This window comes from Trichomycterus rosablanca, chromosome 12 (genome assembly GCF_030014385.1).
Source record: "Trichomycterus rosablanca isolate fTriRos1 chromosome 12, fTriRos1.hap1, whole genome shotgun sequence".
NCBI lineage: Eukaryota > Metazoa > Chordata > Actinopteri > Siluriformes > Trichomycteridae > Trichomycterus > Trichomycterus rosablanca.
This window is the reverse complement of record NC_085999.1, coordinates 18,153,551-18,171,477: the sequence shown is the minus strand read 5'-3', so window position 1 is coordinate 18,171,477 and position 17,927 is coordinate 18,153,551. Positions and strand designations below refer to the sequence as shown.

The following is a 17,927-nucleotide window of genomic DNA, read 5'->3' as shown; positions in this document are numbered from 1 at the left end:
TGGACAAACCCATCAAGTCCTGCCCTATGGTTGCCTTGTTCGGATTATCGCCTAGAGACGTTTTACTCTCTGCCCCACAATCCAATGTTGTAGGCTTCTCTACATTCTTAGCGAGGCGCCTAATCTGGCTTTGATGGAAACACGCCATTCCACCTACATATAACCATTGGTTAAAGGACGTTGCACAGTTTCCAGAACAGAACCAACACAGGAAGTTTCTCCCATACTTGGGGTAGGTTCCTGGAGTTTATCTCTGGCATCACTTCCCTTGACATTCCAGACACTCCTTGAATCATTTACAATACTACAAGTATTGTGGTGGACTTATGTACATGCATTTAAATGTCATTTTATAATTACTACTTTTTATTGTTTTTCTTCCTTTGTGAGTGAAGGGGGGTTGCCAAGGTAGGTTGGGGACAAGGGGGGAGATGCAAAACCTTAAAAGCGTAAAACTTAAAAGCTGAAAAAATGCACTATGTTGTATCCTCTACTAATAGTACCACTGTGTGCCATTAAGTAAAGAATGATGTGCAGTCAATTGAATGCAGTAATTGTTATATAAAACAAAAAAATTGATTTAGAAGATAACATAAATGCTTTAATCATTGTTTTGTCATTTTGGAATTAAACACATTTCTTTGTTCTAATCTGTAGCTCTCAGTGCACAAGAACCCAGAGTCTGAGTCACGATCCAAGTACCTGCTTGTAATGAAAGGTGCACCAGAAAGAATTCTGGATCGTTGCAGTAGCATCATGATACAAGAGAAAGAGCAGCCTCTAGACGATGACATGAGAGAAGCCTTTCAGAACGCTTATCTGGAGCTGGGAGGCCTTGGAGAAAGAGTACTGGGTAAGTAATGTTTGTGTTTCAAACATTAGATTGATGTGTTAATTCTGGAAGGATTCACAAATCATAATAATGGTAATATGATTGCCACCAGGATTTTGCCACCTTTTCTTACCTGAGGAGCAATTCCCAGAGGGTTTCCAGTTTGATACTGATATCGTCAATTTCCCCACTGAGGATCTGTGCTTTGTTGGTCTTATGTCCATGATTGATCCCCCTCGTGCTGCAGTACCAGATGCTGTGGGCAAATGCAGGAGTGCTGGGATCAAGGTATGGCCTATTCAATAAAATTTATTTTAATCGATAAAATGTTTTATCCTGTCTTTAAACAGAAAATATATACTCACTCTGATATCATTGTATGCTATGCTAAAAGAATTTGCTCCTGTTGTGATCCTTTTTTCTATTTGCCACACATTTGGATCTTCAAACTAAACCAAAAACTTTTTTAAATCCGTTTTTAAATTATCATTTAAAAAACGGTTCTGTTAAAAAAATTTTCCCCTTAATTACTCAACCAGTTAACCACATTTTCTTAAAAATCACTTAATATTCACAAATTATTTGGATTCACATATTCAGTGGTACCTTGTAACTCAACGTCCCCAAAACTCAAAATCTTTAAAACTCAACGACCTTCGCTGAGAAATTTGTACCCTTAAACTCAATGTTTTCCTTAAACTCAAACTCAGTTTGTTTTTTAAAATTGTATTTATTTAATTTCAAATTAACAATGAACAGTCACTTTGTTCAGCTCTAGGCTTGAGCGGTGCGGTAATACGTCATCAAAGTGTGCATATTAGACGAAACTGCATTTTATATAACCATCAGATTCACTTTGAAAGCATCCACATGTATCTGTGTTTAGCTTGATTTTCTCACTGTTTCACTTTTAAACTTGTGTTACAGCTCGGGGTTCTGAGAAATTGTAAGAATCAGCTTTTCAATTCAGTGTTTTTTTATATTATATTTGTGTTATTTTCAGTGTATAAATGTCCAAAACAACCCCATTATTATATAGCTTTAAATACACATCCACAGAACACATTAAGAGGTTTCCCATACATCCCTATGGGAAAAAAATACCTTGAAACTCAGTGCCTTTAAAACTCAAAGCCACTCCCAGAACCAATTGACGTTGAGTTTCAAGGTACCACTGTACTAGAAACACCAAGGCTTGCGTACTGCCAGCCATGACTTCCATAAAAAAATTCTGCTACATAAAGTAGACAAAAAGTCTCAACATGCAGCACATTATGTTGTAAAATTCTGCTTTAACAGAAAATCCTACACTATCTGAAAAGAAGCTAAATTAACTTTTTTTAGGAAGTTGTTTTGAATTTCTTAAACCCATTTAAAATTGTGGCAGAATCCTAGATGGGCAGAACATGCTCAAATAGTCCTCCAGTGTGGATAAACTAAGGTAATTCTGCAAAGAATAATGGGTCAAAATACCTCCACAGTGATATAAAAGACTGATGTCCAGTTATTGAAACCATTTGGTTGCTGCCAAAGGTGTCACAACCCAACTAAGTTTAGGGGTACAATGGCTTTTCAAATGGGCAATACAAGGGTTGCAAAATCTATTTATTAATGATTTTGTTCATTTGCTGTAAACACACACACACACACACACACACACACACACACACACACATTGAACAATAGTTTATTAATTAAATGTTGATTTATTTACAGTTTTAGTATTTTGTTTAAATATTAAGCCACACCATAATGACTTATAGCTATAGCAATTTTTAAGACAATCATGTCTGTCAAACTGTAAGCAAAGAAACTATAATGAGTTTATGTCTGATTGGCATTTAAAAAGTTGAGATTGCTCATAACATATGGATGCAAGTGTTCTATTTTTGACCACACAGGAATAAATGAATCTTAATTGTCTAGACCTTTTCTTGATTATATGGTAAACAAACTTCCAATTAATGACCATGGCTTGAGACAGCAAGAACATATCTAAAAAAAAACTAATATCAACAATTAATCGGTTAATTTAGAAATGTTCTTCTTGTATATTCATCACCAATAAGTTGTATATTCAATTTTGTATATTCATCACCAATTTCAGTACTGTGTTTTCCCTACTTTTTATTGTTTTAGGTTATTATGGTCACTGGAGACCATCCAATTACTGCAAAGGCCATTGCCAAAGGTGTCGGGATTATTTCTGAAGGCAATGAGACTGTTGAAGACATTGCTGCCCGTTTGAACATTCCTGTCAATGAGGTTGACCCAAGGTATAGCTGTTCATTTTTAATATGCTGCTTACCAATTGAATATTCTTCCTGTGTCCCTATTGACATAAACTGTGAATGAGTAGCTGGGTAACTTTGTGGTGCCACAATTGACTCTCGGTCCAGAGCGTATTTTTACCTTGATCAGGATGAAGTGGTTATTGAAAATATATGGTCAAATGTTAAAAATGCTACACATTTCTTGCAGAATGCATAAACATCAAACTGTATTTAAAATTGATTTAGTTTACCAAAAGCATAATTGCGTAAGGGTAGCACAGTATGTAGCATTGTCGCCTCACAGCAAGAAGCTCCTGTGTTCGAATCCCAGGTGAAGCGATCCGGATTCTTTTTGTGTGGGGTTTTCTCAGGGAGCTCCAGTTTCTTCCCACAGTCCAATGACATGCGGTCAGGCCAAGGTGTGAAAGTGTGTGTGAGTGTGTGTGTGTGTGTGTTTGCCCTGTGATGGACTGGCGACCCTGTGGTGGACTGGCTACCAGTCCAGGGTGCTTCCTGCATTTTGCCCAGTGAATTATACCCACCACGACCCTGAATTGGATAAAGTGGTGGTAAAACAGACAATGAATGAATGATTGCATTATTTATTTCATTTTATTTTCAACAATTACTTTATGCTGATCAGGGTGGCAGTGGGTCATAGATGGCAGGAATACCCTGGATAAGGCACCAGTCCATCTCAGGGCAACATTAATGTTGAGTGGTAAAGCTTGTCCCTGCTTCCAGCCAGACAAAACCCAGCCACATTTGGGATGTGTTACAACAGCATGGCTTTTTAGTAAGATAGTGCAGATGCTAGACTGGCCTGCCAGAAGTCTAGTCCTGTTCGTCATTAAAACATGTGTCATGAAATATGACAACAGAGACTCTAAGCAGCTGTTATATCAAGCACAATTGTAAAAAAAATGCACTTTCTCACCTGTTGTCCTTAGTTTTAAAGCTGTTACAGAACTAAAATGCTACTGTAACAAAATAATAAACATGCTCTTGTAGTTGTAGCCTAGCAGTTAAGGTACTGGACTAGTAATCAGAACGTTGCTGGTTCAAACCCCACCACTGCCAGGTTGCTACTGTTGGGCCCTTGAGCAAGGTCCTCAACCCTTAATTGCTTAGACTGTGTACTGTAAGTCACTTTGGATAAAAGCGTCCGCTAAATGCTGAAAATGTAAATGTAAATGCTCTCACCCAATTTAACAACAAAACTCAAGGAGGGATGCAAGTGCAGGTTACGTTTATTTACTGAGTTCCAAAGATACAAAACATGACAAGGGAGATCCAAAATCGTAGTCGGGGTCACAAGCTAAGATCTGTTTATCAGCAAACAGTGAAAACAAGACAAGGCAATAATCATGGTAGAAGAACTCTGGCAATGGTCATAGAAATCGATAGAAAGAAGATTTAGGCAAACACTTGATACAGGTTCTCGATATTCACTCATACTGGCCAGCAAATACAAGAGGGGTTAAATACAGAACAAACAAGGCAAGGTTAACTTAAAAAGGGGGCATGGAATCAAAGTAATCAATAGGACTGAAAACCCAAAGCTTTATTACTAAGGGCAGTAAATGGGTGGGAAACAAATGACTCAGACCAGTGTGAGAACTAACACTATACATTAAAACTGAAATACTGGTCAAATATAAGCAAGTTACTGCTGTTTATTTTTACTTTCATTGCTCTTACCGTCCCAGTGTTTTTGGAATTGGGTTTGTACTTGAAATAATTGAATCTTTTTTTTCAGAGATGCTAAAGCATGTGTGGTCCATGGTGGGGACCTTAAGGATCTAAACCCAGAACAACTAGATGACATTCTAAAATACCACACAGAAATTGTGTTCGCAAGAACCTCACCTCAGCAAAAACTAATCATTGTGGAGGGCTGTCAGCGTCAGGTAATAATTTTCTCCTTGCAGATTTTGTTTCTATGTCATTTTAAATTACTGAGTGATGTTAAACCAAAATCCCATTCTCGTTGAAATACATCGTGAAGTCACATAATGATGCTATGGAGCACAGATAAAAACTAATAGATATTTAATAGAGGTGTTGAACTCATCTCTCATCTCTAAATCTCATTAAATCATAATTGATGTGTGCCACAGGGAGCCATCGTGGCTGTTACAGGTGACGGTGTGAATGATTCCCCCGCGCTGAAGAAAGCCGACATCGGGGTTGCTATGGGCATAGCTGGTTCTGATGTGTCCAAACAGGCTGCTGACATGATCCTTCTTGATGACAATTTTGCATCTATTGTGACTGGTGTAGAGGAAGGTATGACTGCTATAAAAGGGTGCATTTTTTTTACTATAATAACATAAACCATAAACCATTTTAAACCATTATAAATCAAAAAGTTGTATACAAAAAATGGCATTGGCCTTTGTCCAACCTGTTTTCATTTTCTTAAGATTAAAGAGGCTGTTTTGGTCAGTGTGTGCTTACAACTGTAAATTATCTATTTAGACTGGATGATTTTTCTGATGAGTAGACACACAATGCATTCATAAAATACTTGCCCAGGCTTATCATCCTTAAAAAAAGCTTGCATGCGTGTGTGATAGACTGTTACAGGCTGAATAAATGTGCTTTTGGCTGCACCTTCAGCAAGGACAGTTGTAATATAGGTTGTGCTCGTAGTGTGTAACGGGGTAAGCGGTTTCTGCCGCCACTTGGGGAAATAGAAAGCGCCCAGCAGCACGCCGTAGTTTGAAATAAGTTTCCCACAGACCACCGCACTCATCAGTGAATATTTGCAGCACCTGGGCTTGCTGCAATATTAATGCATGTTCCTAAGAGGGTGGTGCTAACTCTTTGACATTCAATGACTGAGCCAGTATGCTATTGAGTATTCCAGAGCAGAATATATATATATATATACAGTATATATATATATATATATACAGTATATATATACATGTATATACAGTATATATATATATATAGAGAGAGAGAGAGCGAGAGAGAGAGAGAGAGAGAGAGAGAGAGAGAGAGAGAGAGAGAGAGAGAGAGAGAGAGAGCTTCGAAGCGTGATGCAATCGGGCAATATGAACTGTTTTGTCTACATGTGTGTGGGGATAACCTTTACCTACTTAGCATTAAATCTATTTCATCTACTTCATGCTGTTATGTCAATGCTGTTAAAATGCTGATAAGGCTGAGAAAGTTTAATGTACATATTACCAATAGTTGCCTTTACTTCTCGATGCCTCTTGTCTTGACAGTGTGGCAGTAAAACAATATTGTACAGTATTTTGTCAGAAATTAAGGCATCCAGTTGTTTTTTTAACTAAGCTTTCTTTGCAATTGAACAAGGATGATATAGCTGTAGACTAGTGCAAAATCTTCATACAGGCCATAACCTAAAACAATTACAATTGGCACTAAGACTGAAAACATGTTTGCTGTTTATATTGAGTTTTTTTTCTGTTCAGGTCGGCTGATCTTCGACAATCTGAAGAAGTCCATTGCCTACACTCTGACTAGTAACATACCTGAGATCACACCCTTTCTGTTTTTTATCATTGCCAATATTCCTCTGCCACTTGGAACTGTCACCATTCTGTGTATTGACCTTGGAACAGACATGGTCAGTAAAACAACCTCTGAACACCATTAAATGCTTTCTTTAGTGATTTGCTTGTAATTGGGATCCCAGCTAACTATTTTTCTTGATTAAGGTTCCAGCTATTTCCCTGGCTTATGAAGCTGCTGAAAGTGACATCATGAAGAGGCAGCCCAGAAACCCCAAAACAGACAAACTAGTGAATGAAAGGCTTATCAGTATTGCATATGGGCAAATAGGTAAGAAAGTGTAGTTCTGTGCTTTGACATTTGACATCCCTTTGTTTGAAGTTACTATAAAATTCAAGGTAGTCTTAAAATTTTAGTTGCAAAGTTTATTTCTTTTGTATCTTCTGTATTATTTTGTCATTAAAATTTGCCAGTGTTTGGCTAATTTAATAGTGAACACAGTAGAATTCAAAGAGAAAAATATAGATGTAATACATTTAGATATGTACTGTATCTATATAAAATAATTAAATTGAATTATTAAATCTATTAACCTAGGCCGCTCAGGTGGCGCAGTGGTAAAACACGCTAGCACACCAGAGCTGGTATCTTGAATACATCATATCGAATCTTAGCTCTGCCATCCGGCTGGGCTAGGCAGCCACATGAACAATGATTGGCTGTTGTTCTTAAGTATGTTGTTCTTTTTGTATTTCTTGGTAAGCCGGACCAGGTGCAATTATGACCTCTGCTGGCTTATTAATGGCGCCTGTGCAGAGTTGGGGAATAATGCTGATCAGAGGCGCATATGAACTCACCTCATGCAGGTGAAAAAAGGCAGTCGATACTGAGCACGTGTCGGAGGGGGCATGTGTCAGTTGCTCCTCAGTCATCAATGAAGGGTTGTATCGGTGGAGGAGAAGCGTAACGCAATTAGGGTAACTGTATATTGGGGGGGGATCAGAAAAAAAGAGAAAAAAAATCTATTAAACTATATAAATAATTATTTTCTTAAAATTATATGGGTATTAACAAATAATTTATGATGGTTAGGCACATCTCAGGGTGACATAAAAGATTAAAAAAGCTAAATCCCTGTGTATGGTTTTACAATACCTGGTTCCACACTCTTCTCAGGTATGATACAGGCTCTAGCTGGCTTCTTCGCATACTTTGTGATCTTGGCTGAAAATGGGTTCTTGCCATCACGACTGCTTGGAATCCGTGTGTTTTGGGATAACAAACATGTAAATGATCTTGAGGACAGTTATGGTCAGCAGTGGGTGAGTTTAACTGTTCAGTATAATAAAAAATTAATAGACAGTTTTTCTATTGCTGGTGCTTACATCTTTTTTCTTGTTTGATCACAGACATATGAACAAAGAAAAATTGTGGAGTTCACCTGCCACACTGCCTTCTTCGCCAGCATTGTGATTGTGCAGTGGTCTGACCTGATCATCTGCAAGACTAGAAGGAACTCTGTCTTTCAGCAAGGAATGAAGTAAGTTATGTCCTAGCACAATTCAGAAAAAGTTTGGACAGTATGGAAAATGCAAATAAAAGGCATAAATAAAATTAGAGAGGTGCTCAGACAGTTGTTTGATGCCAAAGCATATCTGATGGTTGCTAAGCTGTCACCAGGTGGTTGCTCAGTGGCTGCCAAAGTATACCAAATGGTTGCTAAGTCATTGCTAGGTGGTTCCTATAGTGTTGCTAGGTGGGTAGTAAGATATAGGGGTTGGGTGCTAAGATGTTTCTAGGCATTTCTATGGTAACAGGTTGATTGCTAAGATGTAGATAGTTGTTAAGGGTGGTTTCTGGTGGTTGAAAGGGTGCTGGTGGATTTTTGCTATGGTGTATGTAGGTATGTATGTGGGGGCAGGGGTGTGAATACTTTTGCTCATATATGTAATTGTGTGTGCAAACACATATTTAGTGGGGGTGCAAATACACTTGCTCATACAGGTGATATTGTGTGCGTGTTTGTGCAAGCACATACTGTACATGGTGAAGGTGCAACTACTTTTGCTCAGGCAGGTGACTGTGTGTGTGCGCAAGCATGTCGTTTGTGGGGGTGTAAATCCTTTTGCTCAGATACCTGTAAACCCTGGATCTCCATTTCCTCAGATGGCACTGCATCAAGAAATGTTATTCAACAATAGCTGATGTAACCATATGGGCAAGGGTATACAATGACAAACATTTGTTAAGCACTATAGTACGGGTCTACATTCACAAATGACTCTTAAAACCTTACTGTGCAAATAAGAAGTCTTATGTTAACAATATCCAAAAGGAGTATAAATATTTCTGAGCTTGGAGGCATCTGGGATGGACCATTACACAGTGGAAATGTGTATTGTGGTCAGATTAATTAGTATTTCAGATCTTTTTTTGGATGAAATAGACACGTGTGCTCCAGACCAAAGATGAATAGAACGATTCAGAGTGTTATCGACAACAAGTACAAAAGCCAGGGTCTGTCACAGTGTGGGTTGTGTCAGTGTCCTTGGCAAAGGTAATTAATTAATGCAGAAATGTACATTGAGATATTAGAGCAGACTGTACGGGTACTGGACTGGTCTGCCTGCAGTTCTGATCTGTCCCCAATGGAGAATGTGTTGAGAATTTTGAAATAAAAAATGTGACAATGACAACCCCTTACCATTGCACACCTGAAACACTTCATTTCTTGGCCTCTTGCTAAAACATCACAAGTGTTGTGAAAATGAATGGCAACATTACAAAGTGGTAAATGCTTTACTTTTTAAATTTGTTTGGAATGTGTTGCAGATCTGAAATTCAGGATGGACATACACTGATCAGCCATAACATTAAAACCACCTCCTTGTTTCTACACACATTGTTAATTTTATCAGCTCCACTTACCATATAGGAGCATTTTACATGCTTTGTTAGCCCCCTTTCATGCTGTTCTTCAATGGTCAGGACTCTCCCAGGACCACTACAGAGCAGGTATTATTTGGGTGGTGGGTCATCCTCAACACTGCAGTGACACTGACATGGTGGTGGTGTGTTAGTGTGTGTTGTGCTGGTATGAGTGGATAAGACACAGAAATGCTGCTGGAGTTTTTAAACACTTCACTGTCACTGCTGGACTGAAAATAGTCCACCAACAAAAATGTCTAGCCAACAGCCCCCTGTAGGCAGCGTCCTGTGACCACTGATGAAGGTCTAGAAGATGACCAACTCAAAAAGCAGCAATAGATGAGCGATCATCTCTGACTTTACATCTACAAGGTGGACCAACTAGGTAGTAGTGTCTAATAGAGTGGACAGTGAGTGGACACGGTAATTAAAAAACTCCAGCAGCGCTGCTGTGTCTGATCCACTCATACCAGCATAACGCACACTAACACACCACCACCATGTCAGTGTCACTGCAGTGCTGAGAATGATCCAACACCTAAATAATACCTGCTCTGTAGTGGTGTTGTGGGGGTATGTATAGAAGTAGATGGACTACAGTCAGTAATTGTAGAACTATAAAGTGCTTCTGTATGGTAAGTGGAGCTGATAAAATGGAAAGTGAGTGTAGAAACCAGGAGGTGGTTTTAATGTTATGGCTGATCGGTGTCTATTGACAAATTAAATTGACCAGACAAAACATGAAATATTTTGGGTTCATTCTGTCTGCAATGAAATAAATGTTAAAGTTATTGTATTTTTTGTTCCATACTGTCACAACTTTTTCTCATTTGGTGTCGTATAATAACCCTGTCTTAGGCTTTGACCTGGATTATAAAGATTTTGATCCTGTTTTTTTAGGAATAAAATCCTCATATTTGGACTGTTTGAGGAAACAGCTCTTGCAGCCTTCTTGTCCTATTGCCCAGGGATGGATGTAGCTCTGAGAATGTACCCACTTAAGTAAGCTATTTTATACGCCTAATGTATAAACATGTATAGATTAAAATACTATCAGATGAGACACAATATTTTTTTATATTACATTTGATATATTTAATTATTTCTTTCCCAGACTCAACTGGTGGTTCTGTGCTTTCCCCTATTCTCTGCTCATCTTTATCTATGATGAAATGAGAAAGCTCATCCTCAGGCGTAATCCTGGAGGTATATGCCAAATATTTATGTCCTATCTAGTAATGAATGAATGTTTTACATTTAAAAACAAATATTCTGAATGTATTATTTTGCTTGTCTGTTTAAAGGTTGGGTGGAGCGTGAAACATACTACTAGAGCATCAACGCAAGTCGAGTTCTTTTGATTAGTACAGTATGTTTATTAGTACAGTATGTTTACAGTATGGTTTTTAATCTGTAAATTAGCTTTAACTAATTTTATACATGTTTTAACTGTGAAGTGACAAATAAATAGAGCGTCCTGAGCCTTTCTTTAATCTAAACTAAGTACTGGTCTTGTAGCTTTTATTACTACACTATATTCATTACATAGAAAATACTTGTATATGAACACTTTAAAATCAAGTTGTACATTATAATTACAAGATCTGTAGGCAGGCCGCTCAGGTGGCGCAGCGGGAAAATACACTAGCACACCAGAGCTGGGATTTCGAATACATTGTTTCGAATCTCAGCTCTGCCATCCGACTGGGCTGGGCGACTATATGAACATCGTTTGGCTGTTGTTCATCCTGGTAGAAAGCCGGATAGGGATCTCATAACTGATGCAATTACGACCTCTGCTGGCTGATTGATGGTGTCCTCACAGAGTAGAGGAATAATGCTGATCAGGGTGTGGCTCTCCATGCACAAGACTGATTGGCATATAAACTCGCCCCGTGCAGGTGAAATGATGCAGTCGGCTACTGCTCACGTGTCGGTGGGGGCGTGTGACAGTTAAGCTCTCCTCAATCGGGGCGGGGGTCAGCACCAGTAGAGAGGCAGCATAATGCAACTGGGGAAATATTGGACGCGCTACAAATCAGGAGAAAAAAAATCTATATATCTATAGACAACTGCTAATGGGTGGATGGGTGATAAGGCCTGTCTTCCGGTTTTTATTTCTTTAGGTGCAGCCCTATACAAATATTTGGACACATTTAACAAATTTTTTATTAATAAACTTTAATTACAGGGCACAAATTCTGCACATTTCAATGCACATATACTGTTAATTTGTCAAATTTAAAATGTTATGAATTTACCATGTGGCAGTTGTTATGGTGGATACTATTTTATCATTTTCCAATATGTTAAATTACGCAAATTAATAAAATAAGGTATTACTGTTTGCAAAAAATGTTTGTATACAGCTGTATTGGATATGGTTAATTTCTTTTACAACAAATTAACAAACCATTTCTATACAGTCTCCTCTTACTAGGCAGCATTTTGAGGTATCTAAGAATTCGAACAGCCTTCTTCTCAGGAGCGCGTAGGATGACGTAAAATGCTGCCTATGTAGAGAGCTCACTAGGTTTTGAACACACCCTGTGTGTGTGTGCAAGCATGTAGTTGGTGGGCGAGTGAATACTTTTGCTCAGATAGCTGTAAACCCTGTATATCCAACAATTAACAATGTCCAGAGGCAGCATCAATATTTTGCTTTCACTGCGCCGATACAAAGTGCAAATTTACTCCATTTAGGTAATTGTTGGAAAATACACCCATTATATGAAGGATGCATAAAAGGTGGTATGATAATCAGGCAACAGAAATGCATGTTTATTCATGGTTATTCTTTTATTTACTGTTGCAATTGCAATTGCAATCTGCTAAACTACACGATAAAATGCTGCAGTCATTTTAGTAGAATTTAATGTGTACCTTGTGTATGTGTATCTTTACTGGCAGAAAATGCTCAAAATGAGCATCCAGACGCCATTTGAGTGTAGTTTCCCTGTAAGAAAAATAGTATTTCCCAGTTTACACGACCACAGGAACTTTATTTATACAAAGCTGATATGGCCTACTGCTTCATGGCTGAAATGCTTTTCTCATAATCATTACTGCTTCTCAAAAGCAGCAGTTAATGTTAACCTAGGAGGCAAGACATTTAAAAAACTGACTCGCTGTAAAGGGTGGCAAACATCCTATCACTGTGGTACATTATAGGGTGGTTTCCCAGACAGAGATTAAGCCTAGTTCTAGACTAAAACGGCCTTTTAACCTAGATTAACAGAAATCTGCTTTCTCAGTCGTGGCTTAAAATAGGCCTAGCTTTAACCTAATTCTGAATTATCTAATTTGATTTCTTGAAGGAAGATTAGCACTATTGCTGACTAAATTGAGGCTTAATTTAAACCTCACAGGAGGCAGGTTTAACTTCAGATTAATGTTGTTTGTCCAAGAAAACAAATAGATTACTTGCACTATGTCAGTAAAGCTGAGCGAGTACCACCAGCTAGACATGTTCTTGCTGACAAAAGTGACCCATTACTTAATTTTGATGACATTAGTTTTTGAGATCATTTTAGAATGTACAGCCCCAAATCAGAAAAAGTTGGGACAGTATGGAAAATGCAAATAATAAAAACACAGAGTTTCTTACATTTACTTTAGTTTTATTTGATTGCAGACAGGATGAACCTGAGATATTTCATGTTTTGTCTGGTCAACTTCATTTTATTTATTAATAAACATCCAGCACATATTGCTCTGAGATCTCAATGTACTTTTCTGCATTAATGCTGCCATCACAGAAGTGTTAATGACTTTTGCCAAGGGCACTGACACACCCCATACCATGACAGACCCTGGCTTTTGGACTTGTAGCTGATAACAGTGTGGATGGTCCTTGTCCTCTTTTTCAAAAAAAGACCTGGAATGCTGATTAATCTGACCACAATACACGTTTCCACTGTGTGATGGTCCATCCTAGATGCCTCCGAACCCAGAGAAGTCAACACCGCTTCTGGACATGGTTAAAATAAGGCTTCTTTTTTGCACAGTAAAGTTTTAAGTGGCATTTCTGCATGTAACTCTGTATTGTAGTGCTTGATAAAAGTTTGATAAAGTAATCCCTCACCCATGTGGTTATATCAGCTATTGTTGAGTGGTGGTTCTTAATGCAGTGTCGTCTGAGGGATGGAAGATCACGGCCGTTCAGCTAAAGCTTGCACCCTTGCCCTTTATGCACTGAAATTCCTTCCGATTCCTTAAATTGTTTACTGATATGTACTGTAGAATGAGAAATATGAAAATACCTTACAATCTTTCTTTGAGGTACATTGTCAACAAATGTGTGAGAAAATGATTGAAATGTTTAAAAACAAAGACTTTCATCAAAGACTTTTCTTTCCTGGATGCTGCAATCATCTGTTGACATCAACTGTTTGGAATCACATCATTATCTAGTTTTTTCACCTTATTACTGGCCCTAAAGTGTGGCACAGTGGCTAAGTGGGGAGCACTGTCGCCTCACAGCAAGAAGGTCCTGGGTTCAGTTGTGGTCCGGGTCCTTTCTGTGTGGAGTTTGCATGTTCTCAGTGTCTGCGTGGGTTCTTTCCAGGTGCTCCGGTTTCCTCGGAAAGTCCAAAGACAAGCAAGTGAGGTGAATTGGAGACACGAATTTGTCCATGATTGTGTTTGATATAACCTTGTGAACTGATGAACCTTGTGTAAGCAGTAACTACCGTTCCTGTCATGAATGTAACCAAAGTGTAAAACATGACGTTAAAACCCTAATAAACTAACAAAATACTAGCCCTAAATTGCCCCCATCTCAACTTTTTTGGAATGTGTTGCAGGTCTGAAATGCAGGAATGGAGGTATATTAAGAAATAAAATGAAGTTGAGCAGACAAAACATGAATTTGGGTTCAAACTGTCTGCAATCAAATAAAAGTCAAAGTAAATGTAAGAAACTCTGTGTTTTTGTTTTATTTGCATTTTCCATACTGTCCCAACTTTTTCTGAAGTTTTTTGATTGCAGTTTCTTCTCTGCTGCCATGGTTGTACTTGTATTTGCTTCTCCAGTTCAATCAATTTTAAACATTTCTGGATCCACTCCATGTTTTGTAGGCAGCTTTGCTCCACCTAATTCAGACTAGCACAGGTGGGCTAGTTTGGGACTCCATAGTCCAGGTGTTAGTAATCAGTAGTTAATCTGTGTTTCAGAAAGTCCTTTTTAAAGACATGATGAACTATTCCAGACTAAGGCCTACTCCTGGCTATATTTAAACCCTGTCTGGGAAACCACCCCTAAAAGTTTAAATCGTTGTACTGTCAGTGTTTGTGAAGATTGCACAGCTGTGTGCTTTGTTTTAAACACATGACCTAATGCCAAGTTCACACTACACGACTTTCAAGTTGTTCAGATCGCTGTACAGTTCACACTACACAACTGGATCTCTTGCACTCGGGAGTCTTTTAAGTCGTTGTGGTTTTCACACTACATGACTGATCTGCGTTGGGGGTTTCACACTACACAATCTATCACAAGAACAAATCGCAGGCGAGTCTGTCTGGTCTCCCAAACTGTTTTGTCATGAAAACATATGTGAGAAGTGACGAGGGGTTTAATGATACCACGTTCAAAAATGCACGTCAACAATAAGCGAGCGATCAAAGTTGTTTGTGCGCTGATGTGCAGCGTAAAATCAAGGAGAAAATATATGAATAAATGAATCTGAGTAGATTGGGCTATGCAACCAGCAGGGATCAACTGTTCTGTAGTGAATTCGAGGTTAATAAATATTTTTTTGCAATGCAGTGTTGGTATTATGATTTGTCGAGAACGATAAGGTTAGAAATACTGTAAAACGTGTGTGTGCCGATGTATTCTGATAGAAACTATATTATGCCCCTGACCCACATTTTTACAACTCCTCCCCCGTGTTTCCCCTCACCCTGTATCTTGCGTTCTCATTGGCTGTAGTTCGACACCGCACTCATTACCAGTCGCCCGACTGGTCCAGATTTTTAACATGCTAGATATTTTTCTCAAGTCGAATTACCGGCGAGCTGCTTGGGTCGAGTTGTTGAACAAGTTTCGATCCCCGAGCAAAAGCAGAGTTGCTTCTGTGCTGCCACATCTAGCGACGACCAGTCGGCGAGCAAAAATCAGGGCAAAAATCGGGTAATGTGAACTAGGCATAACTGAATCTACTACTTAGAAGGAAAAGCCACTCTTAACTTTTTTCCCATGAAGTGTATGTAGTGATAAATTTTGTGATTTATTTGTGTGGCAATTTCATGCCAAAATACAAAGAAACACAAAGAAAGAGGTGGGCATGGCTACCACCAAGCACATCTAAACAATTTCATTAGCAGTGAGGACGTTCTTTGTGGGAACCAGAGTTTTTCTGGACTGGATGAGTTTTAGTGTTCCATGACGACATTGTTCCTTTCATTGGCTTCATTCATTCTTTGTTCAAGCCTCATTTATTCTGAAACACCATTTGAATGCAAAATCACTGTGTTGATGATTTTTTTGTTCTTTTGAAAAAGACAGGAATAAACAAGTAGATTGGTTTGAAAACTCTTCTAATTCTAAAACTCTAAAATAGATTATTGGAGGGAAAATATTGGCATTCGTTGGTCAAGCTTTGGGATTATTTTCCCATAGTTAAACTCAACCAAATCTGACAAGCAGTTTAAGCTCCCTGACTTTTTCCCACCATGTGAGCCAAAGCATGTCATGCTACTTTTATTAGCAAACAGAAGTGGGGCCCCAGCTTAGAGAGTCATGAATTGTGCTCCTGTGAATGTGACTTGGCAGGAGCAGTTTTGTGCAGGAAGTGGAATTGAAAAAGGGAAAGAAATGGGGATCAGTTAAGAGCAACAGGTTTAAGAGATCTGTAATAATAGCATTCAGTACAAAGTTTTTCTTGGCTAAGCAGCCACATACAAGGTTAATTTCACATTTCACAAATTTAAGTGTAAACTAAATGCTATATCATTTAAAGCAGTGGACATGTAATAGTAATCACTCAACCATTTGACTCTTTAACTGATTAATCTGGCTTTGGTGGATTTGGTGAGCTACTGTAATTGCAAATCTACACTATGGTAAAGAAGAATTAAAAGTTGTGGTTTTTTGTGATGGATAAAATAGTATCTTAGTTCCAAAAAACATGATTAGCACATCAATGTCCACTGTCACAAAGAGAGGTTTATTCATCTCCCAGTGGTCTTAAATTTCTTGAAGCTGACTGGAAGCAAATCTCTGCAGTTTTGTTTCAAAATCAATGCTTTTGGAGCAGCAGGCACATTTAGAACCTGATTCATATTTTTAATTATTTACTGTTTATCTAGCTTTTTTAAATGCTTTCTTTCTTATATGATTGTGTTCGTATAATGCAAAATGATGAAACTGATCATTTAAGGTAAAATTCTTTTTTAATGCATTTTCTTCCCTTTTTTGTCCCTTTTAGCGCGTCTAATTGCCCGATTACGTCATGCTTCCTCTCCACCAATGCCGATCCCTGCTCTGTTTAAGGAGAACGACGCCAACCCACGCCCCCTCCGACAAGTGGGCAGCATGCCGTATGCATCTTATCACCTACACTTTGACAAGTGCAGTGCAGCGCAGCTCAGCACTGTGTACGGAGAGACCCATTTATTTTCTTTTTGGCTAGATTATAACAATATTTGCTTTAGATCAGGGTTTCTTAATTCCAGTACTAGAGATCTGTAGTCATTGACTCAAAGTTTGTAAATGACTCTGATAAAGAATGACTGACTAAACACATCTGTGAATTTTAAGGTTCATTAAGTGTGTTAAAATTGGACAACAAAATGTACTGGTCTACAGCCCCTGGATTGAAACTTGGCAATTCCAAAGCAAATACTGTCATGCTCTTCCTGAAAAGTAGAAAGTGTTTTTACTGCTGTTGATGGTCTGAGTATTAGTGTCAATAAAAAAAACAGACACTAGTTATAAGGACAGTTGCTTTATGGACTAATTTCTGGTGCATTCCTGCAGCTTTTGTGGTGGCATTCATGTTTTTTTTCACCATTTTGCAGCTTAAATGTGGGTTCAAATATGATAACATATTAAGTCAAGTCGAATTTATGTATGTGTAAACCAGTACCGGTCCGTGGGTCTTCAGGTGTTTTTGTCCCCAATCACCACTAGGTGGGAGCAGCGTCTCGTTGCAGCGAAAAAGCTCAGGATTCACACAGATTTTTCATTCTATAGTTATTTTATTTTAAATCCCCCTGCCCCCGCCGGTCCGTGAAATTATATCTTATATGAAACCGGTCCGTGGTGTAAAAAAGGTTGGGGACCGCTGGTGTAATGGACATTGTCTCAAAGCAACTTTACAGAATCCAGGACCGACAGACCACAAACCACTGTTGAGCAAGCCAAAGGTGACAGTGGCAATTAAAAACTCCCTTAAAATG

The 17,927-nt window shown here is 38.5% G+C and overlaps 1 protein-coding gene across 3 annotated transcripts in view; it reads left to right on the top strand.

Moving 5' to 3' along the window:
- Positions 1–17,471, top strand: part of atp1a1b (ATPase Na+/K+ transporting subunit alpha 1b) — a 39,977-nt gene extending 22,506 nt beyond the window's left edge. Inside the window, exons 11-23 of one of the 3 annotated variants that reach the window (XM_063005352.1) lie at positions 658–853; positions 945–1,120; positions 2,972–3,108; positions 4,865–5,015; positions 5,226–5,394; positions 6,555–6,709; positions 6,801–6,924; positions 7,771–7,916; positions 8,004–8,134; positions 10,423–10,524; positions 10,637–10,728; positions 10,827–10,864; positions 16,955–17,471. In XM_063005352.1, coding sequence (XP_062861422.1) covers positions 658–853; positions 945–1,120; positions 2,972–3,108; positions 4,865–5,015; positions 5,226–5,394; positions 6,555–6,709; positions 6,801–6,924; positions 7,771–7,916; positions 8,004–8,134; positions 10,423–10,524; positions 10,637–10,728; positions 10,827–10,855 — 1,608 coding nt within the window. In that variant the 3' untranslated portion in view covers positions 10,856–10,864; positions 16,955–17,471. Of the gene's footprint in view, positions 1–657; positions 854–944; positions 1,121–2,971; positions 3,109–4,864; positions 5,016–5,225; positions 5,395–6,554; positions 6,710–6,800; positions 6,925–7,770; positions 7,917–8,003; positions 8,135–10,422; positions 10,525–10,636; positions 10,729–10,826; positions 11,026–16,954 lie in introns of those variants that run through there. The other 2 variants (XM_063005351.1, XM_063005350.1) reach the window with 2 other exon arrangements.
- Positions 17,472–17,927: the final 456 nt, after the last annotated feature.